The 13,995-nt window shown below is 40.5% G+C and overlaps 1 protein-coding gene across 3 annotated transcripts; it reads right to left on the bottom strand.

The window, feature by feature from the left end:
• Positions 1-342: 342 nt before the first annotated feature.
• Positions 343-13,205, bottom strand: mybl1 (v-myb avian myeloblastosis viral oncogene homolog-like 1). 3 transcript variants are annotated; one of them, XM_005471829.4, is made up of 16 exons: positions 12,796-13,205; positions 10,364-10,463; positions 10,088-10,159; positions 9,873-9,965; positions 8,945-9,165; positions 8,665-8,857; positions 7,855-7,929; positions 7,450-7,560; positions 6,446-6,685; positions 5,961-6,335; positions 5,729-5,868; positions 5,531-5,645; positions 5,331-5,447; positions 5,137-5,241; positions 4,818-5,012; positions 343-4,713 (listed from the first exon to the last, which is right to left on the bottom strand). In XM_005471829.4, the coding sequence occupies exons 1-16, from the start codon at positions 12,816-12,818 to the stop codon at positions 4,588-4,590; spliced, it is 2,301 nt and encodes a 766-aa protein (XP_005471886.1). In that variant the 5' UTR covers positions 12,819-13,205; the 3' UTR covers positions 343-4,587. The 3 variants fall into 3 exon arrangements, with proteins under 3 accessions (XP_005471886.1, XP_005471885.1, XP_005471887.1); XM_005471828.4 differs by having other exon boundaries at positions 5,961-6,353; XM_005471830.4 differs by lacking the exon at positions 7,450-7,560 and having other exon boundaries at positions 5,961-6,353.
• Between the last annotated feature and the right edge of the window lie 790 nt (positions 13,206-13,995).

The raw sequence follows: 13,995 nt of genomic DNA on the forward strand, positions 1-13,995 counted from the left end.
ACATACACACATGACAGAGAGGTCATCTTCAAACCACTCCATGAGTCGTCACACCCAGCCTTCACCTGCTTAGATCTCCACGCTGCATGTGAGGAAAAATTAGAGTGCATGATTAAAGGTGGAATATTTCAATTTCCACTTTCACCATTTAAAAAGAAAAAGAAAAAGCTTTCAGTGGCGTTAGGTTTTGGCAAGACGTCAGAGTGTCGCCATGCCCGCTGTGAGCGTGTCAGAAAAACTAAGCGATCATCAGAAATCTTTATTATGCAGAAAACAGCATGTAACGTATACTAATTTGCACACAGGCATTTTGGCAGTTGAAGGCAAGTGAAAATGCAAACACAAGAAAGTCAGAATACCTTTAAAATTATCCAACAAATGCATTTATTTAGCCAAATTAAGTACATGGTTACAAAGACAGCTGGCAGGATTTCTATGGTACCTCGGTTATGGTTTCAACTGAAAATGCTATATAGTATAACTCAAGTGTTACATGTGTGATTCTCCTGTAAATGAAAGCAAAGTCCAGCATCTTGTGTACTGCTCATGCATAACTACAATAGTATATGACAGCTGCTACTATCCTGTACTTATATGTACTTAATTCCCTTGCAACCTATGATGTTACCATGTGTCGTTAACACACAAACAGATTATCTTGGTTTTAACAAATGGAATGTACAAACCAACACACAGAAAATACGACACAAATATATACAGATTAGACAGATCTCAGCCACCAGATCCAAATATACAGTAAACATCTTACAAAGTTGTTTAGTCTTTTTTTTAGCGTTGTGTACCATATTCTTCTGATCTTTCCACCTGATTTCCCTGACAAGATTCCCTTCTTATTCTCACTCAAATACTTAATGCAGGATCATCCAGATTATAGCCATTACTGGATCCACTAAAGCAGATGATAGAAGAAAAAAATACATGTAGCTATAGTGTTACTTCACCAGATTATAGTTTGTTGAAGGATGGTTCGAGAGTGCATTTGTTCTTGTCTAGAAGGTGAAATGAGTGAGCAGAGAAACATGTGACATCTCGCTCAAGGGTAGTTCAGCAGGATACAAGGAGACAATGGCTGCAGCAGAGATCACATCTGGATCTTGTACAGATTTTAATAAAAACAGAATGCAATGATTTGCAAACATTTTAGGCCCTATATTTAGTTTAAAATGTCACAAAGATGACATGACAAAAAAATTAAAATAGAAAGATTTGCGCTTATTTTGAACTTGATGTCAACAAGGCGTTTCAAACCAGTTTAAATACTAATACTACATTAGAAATAACCCAATTAGGCTCATTGTAGTGACTATAGTGACCAAGGCAAATTAGGGAAGTATCCATCATTTAGTGAGACTGTGTGGGCTAATAGTTCAGTAATAAATGTGATGTCTCCAGAGGACATCAGTGAAGCTGACACTCAAACTAAAATGAAACATCTGACAACCATTTTCAGTGAACGGCTTGTTGCAGTTGCTCAGTGTATGTAATAAAAAATGCCATTCAAAGTAAGAATAGGAAAAAAATTAATCTAACAATATCCAGAAATACAGCTGCCTGGGCCAAGCTCATTTAAAACGGACTGAGGTGGAGGGAAAAACTGTCCTGTGGTCTGACCAATCAAAATCTGTAATTCATCTCTGACATCGTGGACAATGTGTTGTCCGGGCTAAAAAAGGGAGACGGATCAATCAACTTGTTATGAGTGTCCAGCTCAAAAAGCCAGATGATATGAGGTTGCATTAGTGCACACTGCACGGCTAATTTGGGCTTTAATGCTCGGTGATATTGCTCAAAAGAAAGAGGTGAAGAAAGCAGGTGCTAAATTGTCCTGCCCAGCGTTCGGACATGTCATAAAGAAATTAAAAATTTGACAAAGAAGACTAGGAGCTGGTGACCACTGAAATCTAAAAATGGGAAAACATTTTGCTTTCAGACTAGTGCAACTGCCTTCCTCATAGTGTTAAAAAAAGCAGTAATCAGTGGTAAACAAGCGCTTGTTTTCACCTTATTTGAAACATATTACTGGCATCAGTATCAAAACATAACATCCAATGACATCTTTGCACTATTTTCAATTAAATATAGGGTTTTAGCAACATATCGCATTCTGCACAGCAGCCCAGCATTTTAGGAGTTGTAATAACACATGTATTGACCAATATGTATTTTGTGTTTTAGCTCAAAGCCATCTGTCTAAAAATACAAGGTTTTTACGTAGTGCATTTTAAATACACCTTTTGCAGCAAAACAGGAGAAAAGAACATGTGTAAATAAAGCAGCATGATCTTAACATCAGCAATCACTTCAAACATGAGGAAACACCCATCTAACACATACACACACGAAAAAGGTAAGAACAGGAGCTACATTATGAGAATGAACATTTACATTTAAACAAAGAGGAAAAAAAGTGCAATTAGTCTATGATTAGAGGTCAGAAATGGAGTCCCGCTACCTACATACATCCTATCTATATTTTACAAAATCACACATACAACTACGCAAAGGTTATTTGCTAGCTCTCGCCTAATCAGGAGAAGAAATTAACATTAAACTTTGAGAAATGAAAACTGAATGGTTGCCCAATCCTAATTTTGAAAGAAAAAAAAAGACAATATAATTTCTCAATAATTTCTCTTAAATGTTTTCTTTTAGAAATAAATAAATTAGTAGACATTAAATAAATATAACCTACAGCCCTCACATAAAACCTAAATCCTTCTCCAACAAAATGCTTGTTGCTGAGCACTAATGATACGAACGTCTGACCAAAACAATGGCGGCCATTCATTCCCTAAAAGAGAACTGCTTTAGAGCAAGTGAGAGTTTTTAGGCTGTTTTGGCAGCAAAGTTAAACTTCTTCGAAACTCATGGTGTCCGATTTATATTAATATCTAAGCCTTAGAGCTGTCAGATAATAAATAAAACAAACAAAAATAAACATTAAGGTACCCTTCCATTTTTGAGGTTCTTTCACATGTACATTGCAATGAAATACATTCAACCGATGTCTCCACCGACTCTATGGCCTTGGAAAGGAAACGCTGTGTTATAAAAGGAATAAAATAATAATAAAAAAATACCATCACAAGTGCTATCCAGTTTGCCCTCGAAAATACTGCTCCTTTCTCAGCAGCAATGTCAACTCAATAGTGCAATACTGACAGCTTCCTATTTCCATCCTAAAAACTTCACATGGAGTCAGACTGGCATTCCTCCTTAACATAACACTGCTGTCACAAAAAACATGTGAGTGCATTTTTTTCTCATTTAAAAATCAATAGTAACATTACACACTCACCAGCCACTTTGTTAGGTACACCTTCCTAATATGGGATTAGACCCTCTTTTGGCTTCACAACTGTCTTAATTCTTCATGGCGCAGATTCAGTGAGGTGCTGGAAACTTTCCTGAGAGATTTTGATCCTTGATGGCATCACACAGTTGCTGCAGATTTTCCACTACATCCCAAAGGTGACTGGATCTGATGGGGTCTGTTGTCTGTGGATCCCATTTGAGTACAGGAAGGCAGGATGGATGCATGATTTTATGTTGTTTACTCCAAATTCTGACCCTACCATCTGAATATCAAGACTCATCAGACCAGGCAAGATTTTTCCAATCTCTTTTTGTACAGTTCGGGGGAGCCCTCAGTTTCCTGTTATTAGCTGACAGAAGGGGTGTCTGGTATGGTCTTCTGCTGCTGTAGCCCCTCAGCTACATCAGAGGTGCTCTTCTGCATACCTTGGTTATTTGAGTTACTTTTGCCCTCAGTCTGGCATTTTTATCCATTTTCAACATTATCTGTAAAACCTAGACATGGTAATGATGGAAAATCCCAGCAGATCAGCAATTTCTGAAACACTCAGGCCAGCCCATCTGGCACCAACAACCATGCCGTGTTCAGTCACTTAAATCATCTTTCTTCCTCACTCTGATGCTCGGTCTAAACTTCATATCATATGACCATCTTGACCATATGATATGCCATTGCATTAATGAGTGGTCGAGAAGGTGTACCCAATAAAGTGGCCAGGGAATGAAGCCTGTACTACGTCAGTTTACAACCCATGGAGTGATTTCATTGTTCACGGGTGTCAGTAAAAAGCTACAAATGCTGCACATACGTGTTTTTTTTATCTGCTAACAGCAGTGGGGCAGTTTAGTAAAAACAGGCAGGAGGAGATAAACAATGAGTAGCGCTACATCTTATAATGTCTTTCATGTCTTTAAACAATATATTAATAATATACAACTCAGAAGCAGCCGCTGCTGGTGATACACACTATTTCTGCAGCCTACTCTATGTGCAGGTTGATTAAAAGAAAAAGCCTTTTTGTATGTGTACAAAACTGCTCATCAAATGCAGGCCAAACAGAGAACACTTTGGGCAGTTACCTCAAAATGTGTTGAGAACAAAACCTCTGTATGGACGTCACTGGCAGTGCATTTCTGCTTCAGAAGAAAAATAAAACAATTTGTCTTCACTGGATTGTCTCTTACAAGATTCAGTGGAGGTTTTAGTTGTCGGACAGATGTAGTGCTGCCTGCGTAGTCGAGGGGACGGCTTTAAAGCACAAGCGCCCTTGAGACAGAGGTGGACGGTGGGTAGGGATTCAGGTACTGACGAGCCTGTTCTGTCATGATCAGTTGGTCCTGCGTCTTTCCATAAACCACTGCTTCCCACTCACTCACCTACAGAGAAGATGATCAGTGGTTACTGTGATTGTCTTTTTCTACCCTTTTCACAGCATTAACTACACATTGACATTAATGACAGTTGTTTTGTTTCGTCATACCTGTGCAGTGTTGAGTTTCGTTGCTTTGTTAGAAGTCGGAAGCTTCTTCATCCGAGGGCTAGTAAAGTGTTGAGTATGAACGGTGACTCCTAATGAGGGCTCTTCTTTCCCAGAAGTCACAGAATGGCCACACTCGTCTCTCTCGGAGATCGGAGAAACCAATGAAGAGCTTGTCAGTAGACCTTCATCTGACACCTGCAATATGGCATTCGGTGAATAGTGTGGGTAATAGTAATGACATGGTATTTGTAAAAATATTTCTACTTGGAAAGGGCTCCAGGACCTGAACCTGATTTGAAGTGTGGTTAGAGAGGCTTACCTGTGCATCGCCGAGCTGGTCTTGGAAAAGTTGAGTATTAATGCTTTCTTTGCCCCAAGGGTCCAGGACAAGAGACTTGCGCACTTTTCTAGCTGGGCCATCCATCTAATTTTGAAGCATCAAAATGAAATAAAATTATTTCTTAGTTTTTTGATGAGGTGTTGAGGTCATAAAGGTTGTATTTCGTGACCTACATTATGTTTCCACACTCTGTAATCTGGCGGTAAGTCTGCTCTGTTGAAGATGTCTGTTCCGGTCTCTTGCTTTAGAACTTCTCGAATGTCTTCTTCGAGAAAGGCCAAAGGCTGTGGCTGCAAAACAAAAATGGATGAGTATAACCACAAAAAAGGCAGCAATATGTTCACCTGCTTGCACCAGAATTTGGCTAATTTACCTCTCTCTTTAGGGGCCCGTGCATTTTCTCCTGGGCAGCCAAAGCATTTTTGAAAGGAGTGGGTGTCCTCGGAGTTGGAGTCATGACTGTTTTGCAGAATTTAGGAGTCCTGGAACTACAGATTTGTAATTGTGATTACACTAGTTTTCTGCAAGCAAAAAGATCTTCTGATATACTGTTTACAGCCGATTCATTTACCCATCATTCTCTTTCTGGTGCTTAGGTGTGGTATCTTTTTGAAGGGGTGTGTTGAGCAGACACCTCTGACCGCACACAGGAGTTGAGGTGAGGGCGGGGTTTTCCAGATTGAGATGCTCTGGCACTGATATGTTGCAGAACTGAGGAGAATGAAGACATGGCATATTAGTCAAATCACTGCATCAGCTGTAATGGGCAGATGTTCTATGAAGTAAATGATTAAGACAATTACTCGTGACGGGGTAAATGGCAGTGTCTTTATAGGTGTTTTCTTGGGAGAATTTGAAATATTTTCCAAGAAGGAAGAGCAAGTCTTGTCACACAAAGGAGATGTTTCCCCCCTCTCTCTTCTCCTCTTCCTCCCAGTGGAAGCCTGGGTGGGTTTGGATGAGTTAATGGGAGTCAGGGTTGTAAGACCTCCCACACCAAATGGAGCACAGTTCCTGTCTTGGCCTAAGTTGGTAGTGGCAGCGTTGACTGGGTAATTCACTGAATTGTAAATGGTGCTCTCTTGCAAGATAGTGCTATAGCCTGCCTGGTTGTGCCTGGACAGCGTCGCCGTGTCTGACAAATCAAAACTGGCCACTTCGTTCCATGCGACAGGATCCTGCAGAGCAAAACACATCTACAGTAGATCTTTAATACATTCACAATATTTGGCCAACAAATTTACACAGAGTTATGTTTGTTCTCTGTTTATCTCCATCTGTTACTCACTGAATCAATAAGCTCCATGGTCTCTGCAAACTCTGGTATGGTCTGCAGGGTGGACAGCACAGTGCTGGCCTCTACAGCCAGGAACTTGCTGGGCGAGACAGGAAGCGGTGCTGGAGCTCCCTGCGGGATCTCAGGGCCCTTCCAAGGTATTCTCTCTGCTTGTTCTTCCAGGCTACTGCTACTTGTGGTTAGCGTGTCATCTGACACACTGTCTGGCCATGCTGGGTACTGCTCCAAACTCTGAGATAGAGGGCGGGGGGACGGGAGGGTTAAAGACACTGCTGTTAGATCTTTGGCTCGTGCAGCAGGATGGTGTCTGATTTGATGGGTTTGGCAGATGTGGTGTAAAATTATTGCTAATTTGCATGAGTTTGAAAATTATGTGTAGGAAATGGTGGGAAAAAAATTGTACAGTATAAAGTCGCTCACTGGAAAGAATGAATGTGAATGAAGTATGAAAACAATGTCAGTGCAGACAGAATAGAGACTGAAAATGCTTTAGTCAGAACCAAACTGCGGGCTAAGTGTGGGTATGGTAGGATGGCAGGGAGTGAGGGTTGCAGGGGATGAGGGGGCGGGATCAAGTTTAAAACTAAAATAATGGGCGAGGTGAGGGTGGGAGCTAGGGGGACTACCAAGCACAGCTTCAGGCCAGTCTGAGTAAGTGGCGAGAAGGGGAAAGTAGTTACTATTGCAACACTACAGCAAACAGGCTACAGGCACGCATACATGCCCCCCATTCTTGTTTTAACATATATACACTGCAAAAAGTTCATGACTGAAGGCCAGTTAGAATCAAATGCCAGGATGTTGGACTTAAATAAACTTTTCGATATCAATATATTGTTTTTTCAGATTATGTAACTCGCTGTTTATTTCACTTTGACGTGAAGACATATTTAATATAACTATGAGCCTTTTTACAGTGTATGTACTGTAAGCTATTAACACACGCAGGCTATGCTGACTAAGAATGCTAACACACATTCAGTGTGTGTTCTTACACATGAACCTCTGCACTGCACTTGTTGGTGGACTTCACTCTCTGCTGACATAAGCAGCAGTTCAAGCTCCTTAATTCTTTGCTCTCTGTCAGGATCATCCAGGCAGGATGGCTGGAATAAACAAACATCACGGAGGAAGAGGAGGCGAAAGGAAAAGAGGAAAGAGTTACGAGAGTTAAGAAAATCAGGAAAACAAGACATAAACATAAAAACACTGCAACAACAACACTGACATCGCACACCCTTTCAGCTGTATTTTGTGTTAGGAGAAAAAACAGGACATTCAAGGTTTTGATTTGAGCTCCAGAGTTAGCAATTACAAGGACAAATACAGAAAGACCAGAAAATAAAGAATGTCAGACGTTTTCCCCACTAGCATGCAAAAAAAACTCATACAAGACTCACTGATATGAAGCTTGAATTTTCAGGAAGACTGTCCATCATGTGTCCACCATGAGGCTCAAATGGAAAACCACCCATCTGCAAACAGAGCATTACACTTAGCTCAATTCAATTTTATCTATATAGCGCTAAATCACAACAGCAGTCACCTCATTGTGCTTTATATTGTAAGGTAAAGGTCATAATAATCCACAGAAAACACAAACAATCACACGTCTCTTTATGAGCAAGCACTTGGCGACAGTGGGAAGGAAAAACTTTTTAACAGGAAGAAACATCTGGCAGATCCAGGCTCAGGGAGGGGCGGCCATCTGCCGTGACAGGTTGAGGGTGAGGGGAGGAAAACAGGACAAAAGACACACTGTTGAAGTGCAGTGGTGAATAAACACATAGACGGGGAAAAAGGTGAGTAAAGAAGAAACAGTCCATCATGGGAAGCCTGAAGCAGCCTAAGTCTTTTTCAGCATAACTAAGGGAGGATTCAGGGTCACCTGATCCAGACCTAATGATATGCTTTATCAAAAAGGAAAGTTTTAAGCCTGATTTTAAAGGAAAGAGGATATCTGTCTGCCAAATCCAAACTGGGAGCTGGTTCCACAAGAAAGGGGCCTGAAAGCTGAAGGCTCTGCCTCTCATTCTACTTTTAAATATCACAGGAACCACAAGCCCACAGTCTGAGAATGAAGAGATCGATTGGGGTGATACGGTACTATGAGTTTTTTACAATTAAACGGGCCCTGATTATAGATCTTGTATTTGAGGAGAAGGATGTTTTAAGTAAGAGGACAAATGAAACAAAGACAGAGGATGGACCTGGTTTGATGCTGTCATAGCCACAGGGCTTCGGTCACAGTGCTGGGCCTCTGTTGGAGTTGCAGGACACTGCCTGTTGTGGCGTCTCTTCCCATTAGCAGAGGAAGTCTTGCAGCCATCTTGCAGGTACCCCTCATGCTCCACTTTTCTCTTCATGGTGGAATTCCAGTGGTTCTTGATGGAGTTGTCCGTTCTGTTAGGGGATAGCACTGCTAGTTTGACTCACTTACATTACTTAGACAGGAAGCAGAAACAGACAGTGTGTGACGCACTACATTACCGTCCAGGAAGAAGCTTAGAGATCTCAGCCCAGCGGTTGCCAAGGCGTTTGTGGGCTTCATAGATGATTCGATCCTCTTCCTGAGTCCATGAAGACTTCTTAACTTCTGGGTTGAGGTGGTTGTGCCAGCGTTCACGGCACTGCTTTCCGATTCTTCCCTGGAGGTGCTTTGCAATCACTGACCAGCGCTTGGGACCATATTTATGTACGAGGTCAATAACCTGCATAAACACCACCACATGGAGGATATTCAGTAGAAGCACAAGTAAATAAATTCATGAATTTATGAATGGATGGGGTAGGGCCCTAATTAATTCTGCCAGACTATAAACTTGTTCAAAGAGTTCAGATTTCTAAGAGAAGCAGTGCTGTTTAGAAACCTTCACTATAGCAACAGCAGAGCTTGTCTGGCTCTTTCCATCGAGGCTGAGAAATGTTGTGATGTCACTTTTGGCAGGCTAAGCTATAATTGTAAGATCTGTGTTTTTGTTATGATTCCAACATTTCAGAGGAATGAGACACCATTCATGACATTCTTGAACAACAGTGATCCATTTAAGGAATGCATCGCTGGTCTAACAGCAGGAAAAGGTCTTCAAGCTTTGCTTTGTAGGAAAAAAAACCTAATAAAAAAAGCGGCTGGCTGCTAAACCTCTTACTTGGAGAGACTGTTTTATTACGAATGACGTAGTGGAGCAATTACTTTAGAAAAAAGAGAAGAAAAAAAACTTATTGGCGGGAAGTAAGCATGCACATGTGCACAGCCTTGTTATTCTGAAGCTAAAGGGTACATTACATATTGTGGCACTTGTCTTTGTATTGTGTGTTTTCAACTTGTCTAAACTGGTCTCTCCCCTCTCTGCCATATCATTTACTCATTTTGTCACCAATGTTTCTGCACAAAATAGGAACTCAGAGCTCGTCTTACCTTTTGATCCTCCTCCTTTGTCCATGGTCCTTTCACTAGCTCTGGGTTGAGCACCTTCTGCCAGCGGTGCTGACACTGGCCATCTGTCCTCCCCTGTGATAGAGATACACAAAGAGCAACACCTCATTACAGTAGTAACTGAAAAAGATAAACCAATATGGTGTAAAGTAGTAACATTTTTGTTCAATGAAATTACACAATCCAAATGTGCTTACTGGAAAAAGGGTAGCTATTAATTTCCAGGAGTCTGTTCCGTGCTGCTCAACAAACTTTTTCAGCTTTTCATCCTGAAGAAAAAGAGAGATGGAAAAGAAACAAATGATACAGAGCCCATGTAAGGCATCTGTACAGCATTTTCACATAAACACTGTTATACAGTTACCGTTAAAGACGTTTGCAAGGAGATAAAAGCAGAACATAACATGCAATGCCTCAAGTTAAATCTTTCCAACAAATTCCCAGCTCAGATGTCAGATCTCTGATAAACTTACCTCATCTCGTGACCACTTTACTTTGCACAGTGTCTTTTTATCTTTGCTCTTCTCTTTACTCTCTGGATCTGTGGACTGCAGCTCTTCATCCTCATCATTGCTAAAATATACAAGGCAGTAAAAGAAGAGCACATTTAGACCACAAATGGAGCCCAAGACTGAGGTATGAGGTCAGTGGCTGTAAGCTAATATATTAGACATCAATTACCTGGGAATGGTGTAAGAAGCTTAACTATTACTACAGGATGAAACACAGGCTCAGTGTAATTAAACGGTCTTGTGACCAAGTAGATTTGCCTACTCTTAGCTGAAAGAAATATAATCACTGTTAAAAGAATTAGACTTTAGCAGTTAGTTATGCCAAGCTTTTTAGGGGCAGGATTGAGGAAAAACAGCAGCATGTACCAAAAGCTGACCACAACTCTTTTGATGTCACAGCAAAATAAATAAACTAATAAATTAATAAAAGACAAATAAAAGCAAAACTAAAAGCATCAGTGGCAAATAAACAAGCCTTTGACACATCATAAAAGCATCAGTGGCAAATAAACAAGCCTTTGACACATCATATCAAAACTGAAAGCAACCTGTTCTTCACCAAACGATATCAGATTGGAAATGTATTGCACAGCACTGACTCTGGACATTTTAGCTAACCAAACAAATAAATCAATGAGTTAGTTGATGCGGGGATCTCAGTGTGAGTGTATGTTAGCATTAGGGCACAGGTCTTGAAGATGTAAAGACAGAAAGAACATGTCAATTATAATTATGCATAATAAAGAACACAAAATAGAACTACTGATAACACAAAATGTCAGCACACTGCATTTCAACTTTTTTGCCTGCAAAAACCTGCTGCTGAGCACTAAAGTCTTTGCAGTACTGGAGCAGACTTTAATAAATGGAGGAGAAATTAAATTCCTGAACAGCCAGGGTTGTTGCCCTGTAGGAGACCTCTACAACCACACATGCACAAACAGGGGGGTGGGGAGTGCTCTCTTGAGGTCTTGTATGAAAATGTGGATGAAAGGTCTTCCTTAGAGTGGAAACTTTAGTATACCAATTGAATTTTGGTGTGGCCTGATTCCCTCACAAGAGGCAAGAGAGGTTTGCTGAAAAGGAAGGAGGGGCCTAAGGTGACTGGAGGAAAGGAGGGGTCTGCATCAACAGGCTCTTTCACTACCAGAGCTGTATAAGTGTGTGTGTGTGTGTGTGTGTCTTGATGAGGTGGAAGAGGTGTACTGGGGTGTGGTTAGGGGACTGGCGAAGCCCTAACGGTCCAGTTCAAAAAAGTTTTTAAAAAGGGGGTATACTTGCATAACCTCCTGGCATTTACTCATTTATTCACTTTGAAAATGAAGAATATAAAACTATAATGTCTAGGTGGCAAGTAAAAGAAGCACCATATTTATATTCAGTGTTTAATCCATTAGGAATACATAACCAGTCATAAGCAGTGAATATGGAATAAGAACTCTGAGTTGTTCTAATTGGATAGAGGACTTTCCCTGAAATAAAATGTAATAAACGTCACCAAATAGTATATTGATCTACATCCAGTGTTCAAACAATCATGCTGCTGTTGAAGTTTATCCATATCTTAGAACATAATGAAAAATCCCCTTTACAGAGGCTAACAGACCAAGGTTATATTTTCCAAAGTCTAAAGGTACCAGTCCAAATGATGCACGGTGCTGTACTATACTGTCCAAATATTCATACTTATTGGGATGGACTGAGAAAATGTGTAGTACTTTTAGCTTAAGCGATGACTAAAATGTCTGATTAACAAAACTGATTGACATGAATAATTTTTAAACTAATTAACCCACATTTTTCACATGTTATACTTATACAGTCTAGAAGCTTTTTCTTCCATTGCCAGAAACCCAAGAGACTTAATGCAAGAATCTGTATTGTATAATTACAGGACACATGCTATCTGATGTTGACTTTTTAGTCTGTGGTTGTTTTTATTTTTAATATTCAGAGCGGAAAAGGGAATCTGAGCAGTAAAGATGCCTTAATCTGGCTGATTTGTCATTGTCTAGTTATGGGTTTCAAGGATGATGCTGTTACATAACAGCTGTGTGAAACTGGCTGCCCGCCTCACATTCACAGAACATTATTTTGAATGCGAAACTTTCAGAAGCATTGCCACCCATTCAAATTAATGCACGTTGCAGGTTGTTTAAGCTATATCTGAAACGTGGATTTTACACTGTCTATACTTTTCATCGGGGTATGTTATTAATTATAGGTGCTATTCATTAACTACTTATTCATAAATCCCATAGGCAGACCTTATTACAGTGCAAGTGTGCAGGTGCGCTTGCAGTATAAGCTGTTTATATCAGGCACGTCGTATTAACTGTACACAGGTGCATTGTGTCACAGGAACTGGATAATGAAACACTGCTGGCACCCACCTGCGTGATTTCACGTTGTCCATGACAGCTGGTAGGAGGACTGAAACTCTTCGTAGATGAACCTGTGCTTTGCAGCTCCCTAAAATCCCTCATTAATAGATGTGTATCCATAGAAAGCGTTGACAGTCATTGCTGGTTTCTTCGGGATCTGGCTAGCAGCGAGCTAACTAAACGCACAGTTTATAACATATACTTTCTCCGTACAAGTCATATTCACTTCTTCCCAGAGAAAGGCGTTGCTATGTTCTCTTCAGATAAAGGATGTCTTCAAATGCGGACTCGTAACATAAAAACTCGCTATGAAACTGAAGGTGGGCTACTTTCATTACTCGCCGTCCGGGCTGTTTCTATCATAATCTTTCTCTTCTGTACTTCTGTTTGGCGTTATGATTTTTGTCCATCCCGCCGATTCTCGCGCCCAGCCCTCTGCACAGGCGGCCTCGCCCCCGATTGGTCAGAAACGGGGCCGTGACGAGAGGAGTCGGTTCTCGAAACTGATAGGTCAAAAACGACGACACACTCGCAAGTGATTGGTTAAAGCATTTGCAAGCGGTTCTTTCATTGGTTGAGAATCTCAGGAGGCGGGTGTTATAGCAGACAACAGTATTGTCACCTCTTTCAGCAGAATGGATCTTTTCATTATGACTGTGGTGGCTCAAAGTGGGTTTCGGGACTTTCTGGGGGCCCTTTGAGGACTTTTAGAGGGTTCTGCGGCACACAGCGCGCAAAATCGCACAATGAAAGCGCAAAAGGCTGCATCATCTGCGCCTTTGTGCCATCGTATACCTTCAGGTGAATGCATTTGCACTGATGTGATGCATTACTATGGTATTTTTATTATTATAATTTGCATCTTAAATAAGGAGAGCAGCAAAGCAGTACCATAAAAAATTGCTTTCCACGAGCAGCTCTAAAACCTGTGTTTTGCTGGCATCTTGTGGACAAAACTTAGGATATCGACATACTGCTTGCAGATTTCACTCATATAAAATATAATTAACCTCTCCATATGGGGTTTATTTCAGTGATATGACAACATTGACATTTCTATGTTTGTGCAATATGAAAATATTACAACATTTACTGTCACTACCCGTCTGCAGTCCCATACATACTGTTTTTTTTTTTTATTCATTAAGTATGAAATTTTTATGTAATGTTTTTTACATAAGTACAGTGTAAAATATTTTTTTTAGAAAA

Source organism: Oreochromis niloticus, linkage group LG9 (assembly GCF_001858045.2).
Source record: "Oreochromis niloticus isolate F11D_XX linkage group LG9, O_niloticus_UMD_NMBU, whole genome shotgun sequence".
Classification (NCBI taxonomy): Eukaryota; Metazoa; Chordata; class Actinopteri; order Cichliformes; family Cichlidae; genus Oreochromis; species Oreochromis niloticus.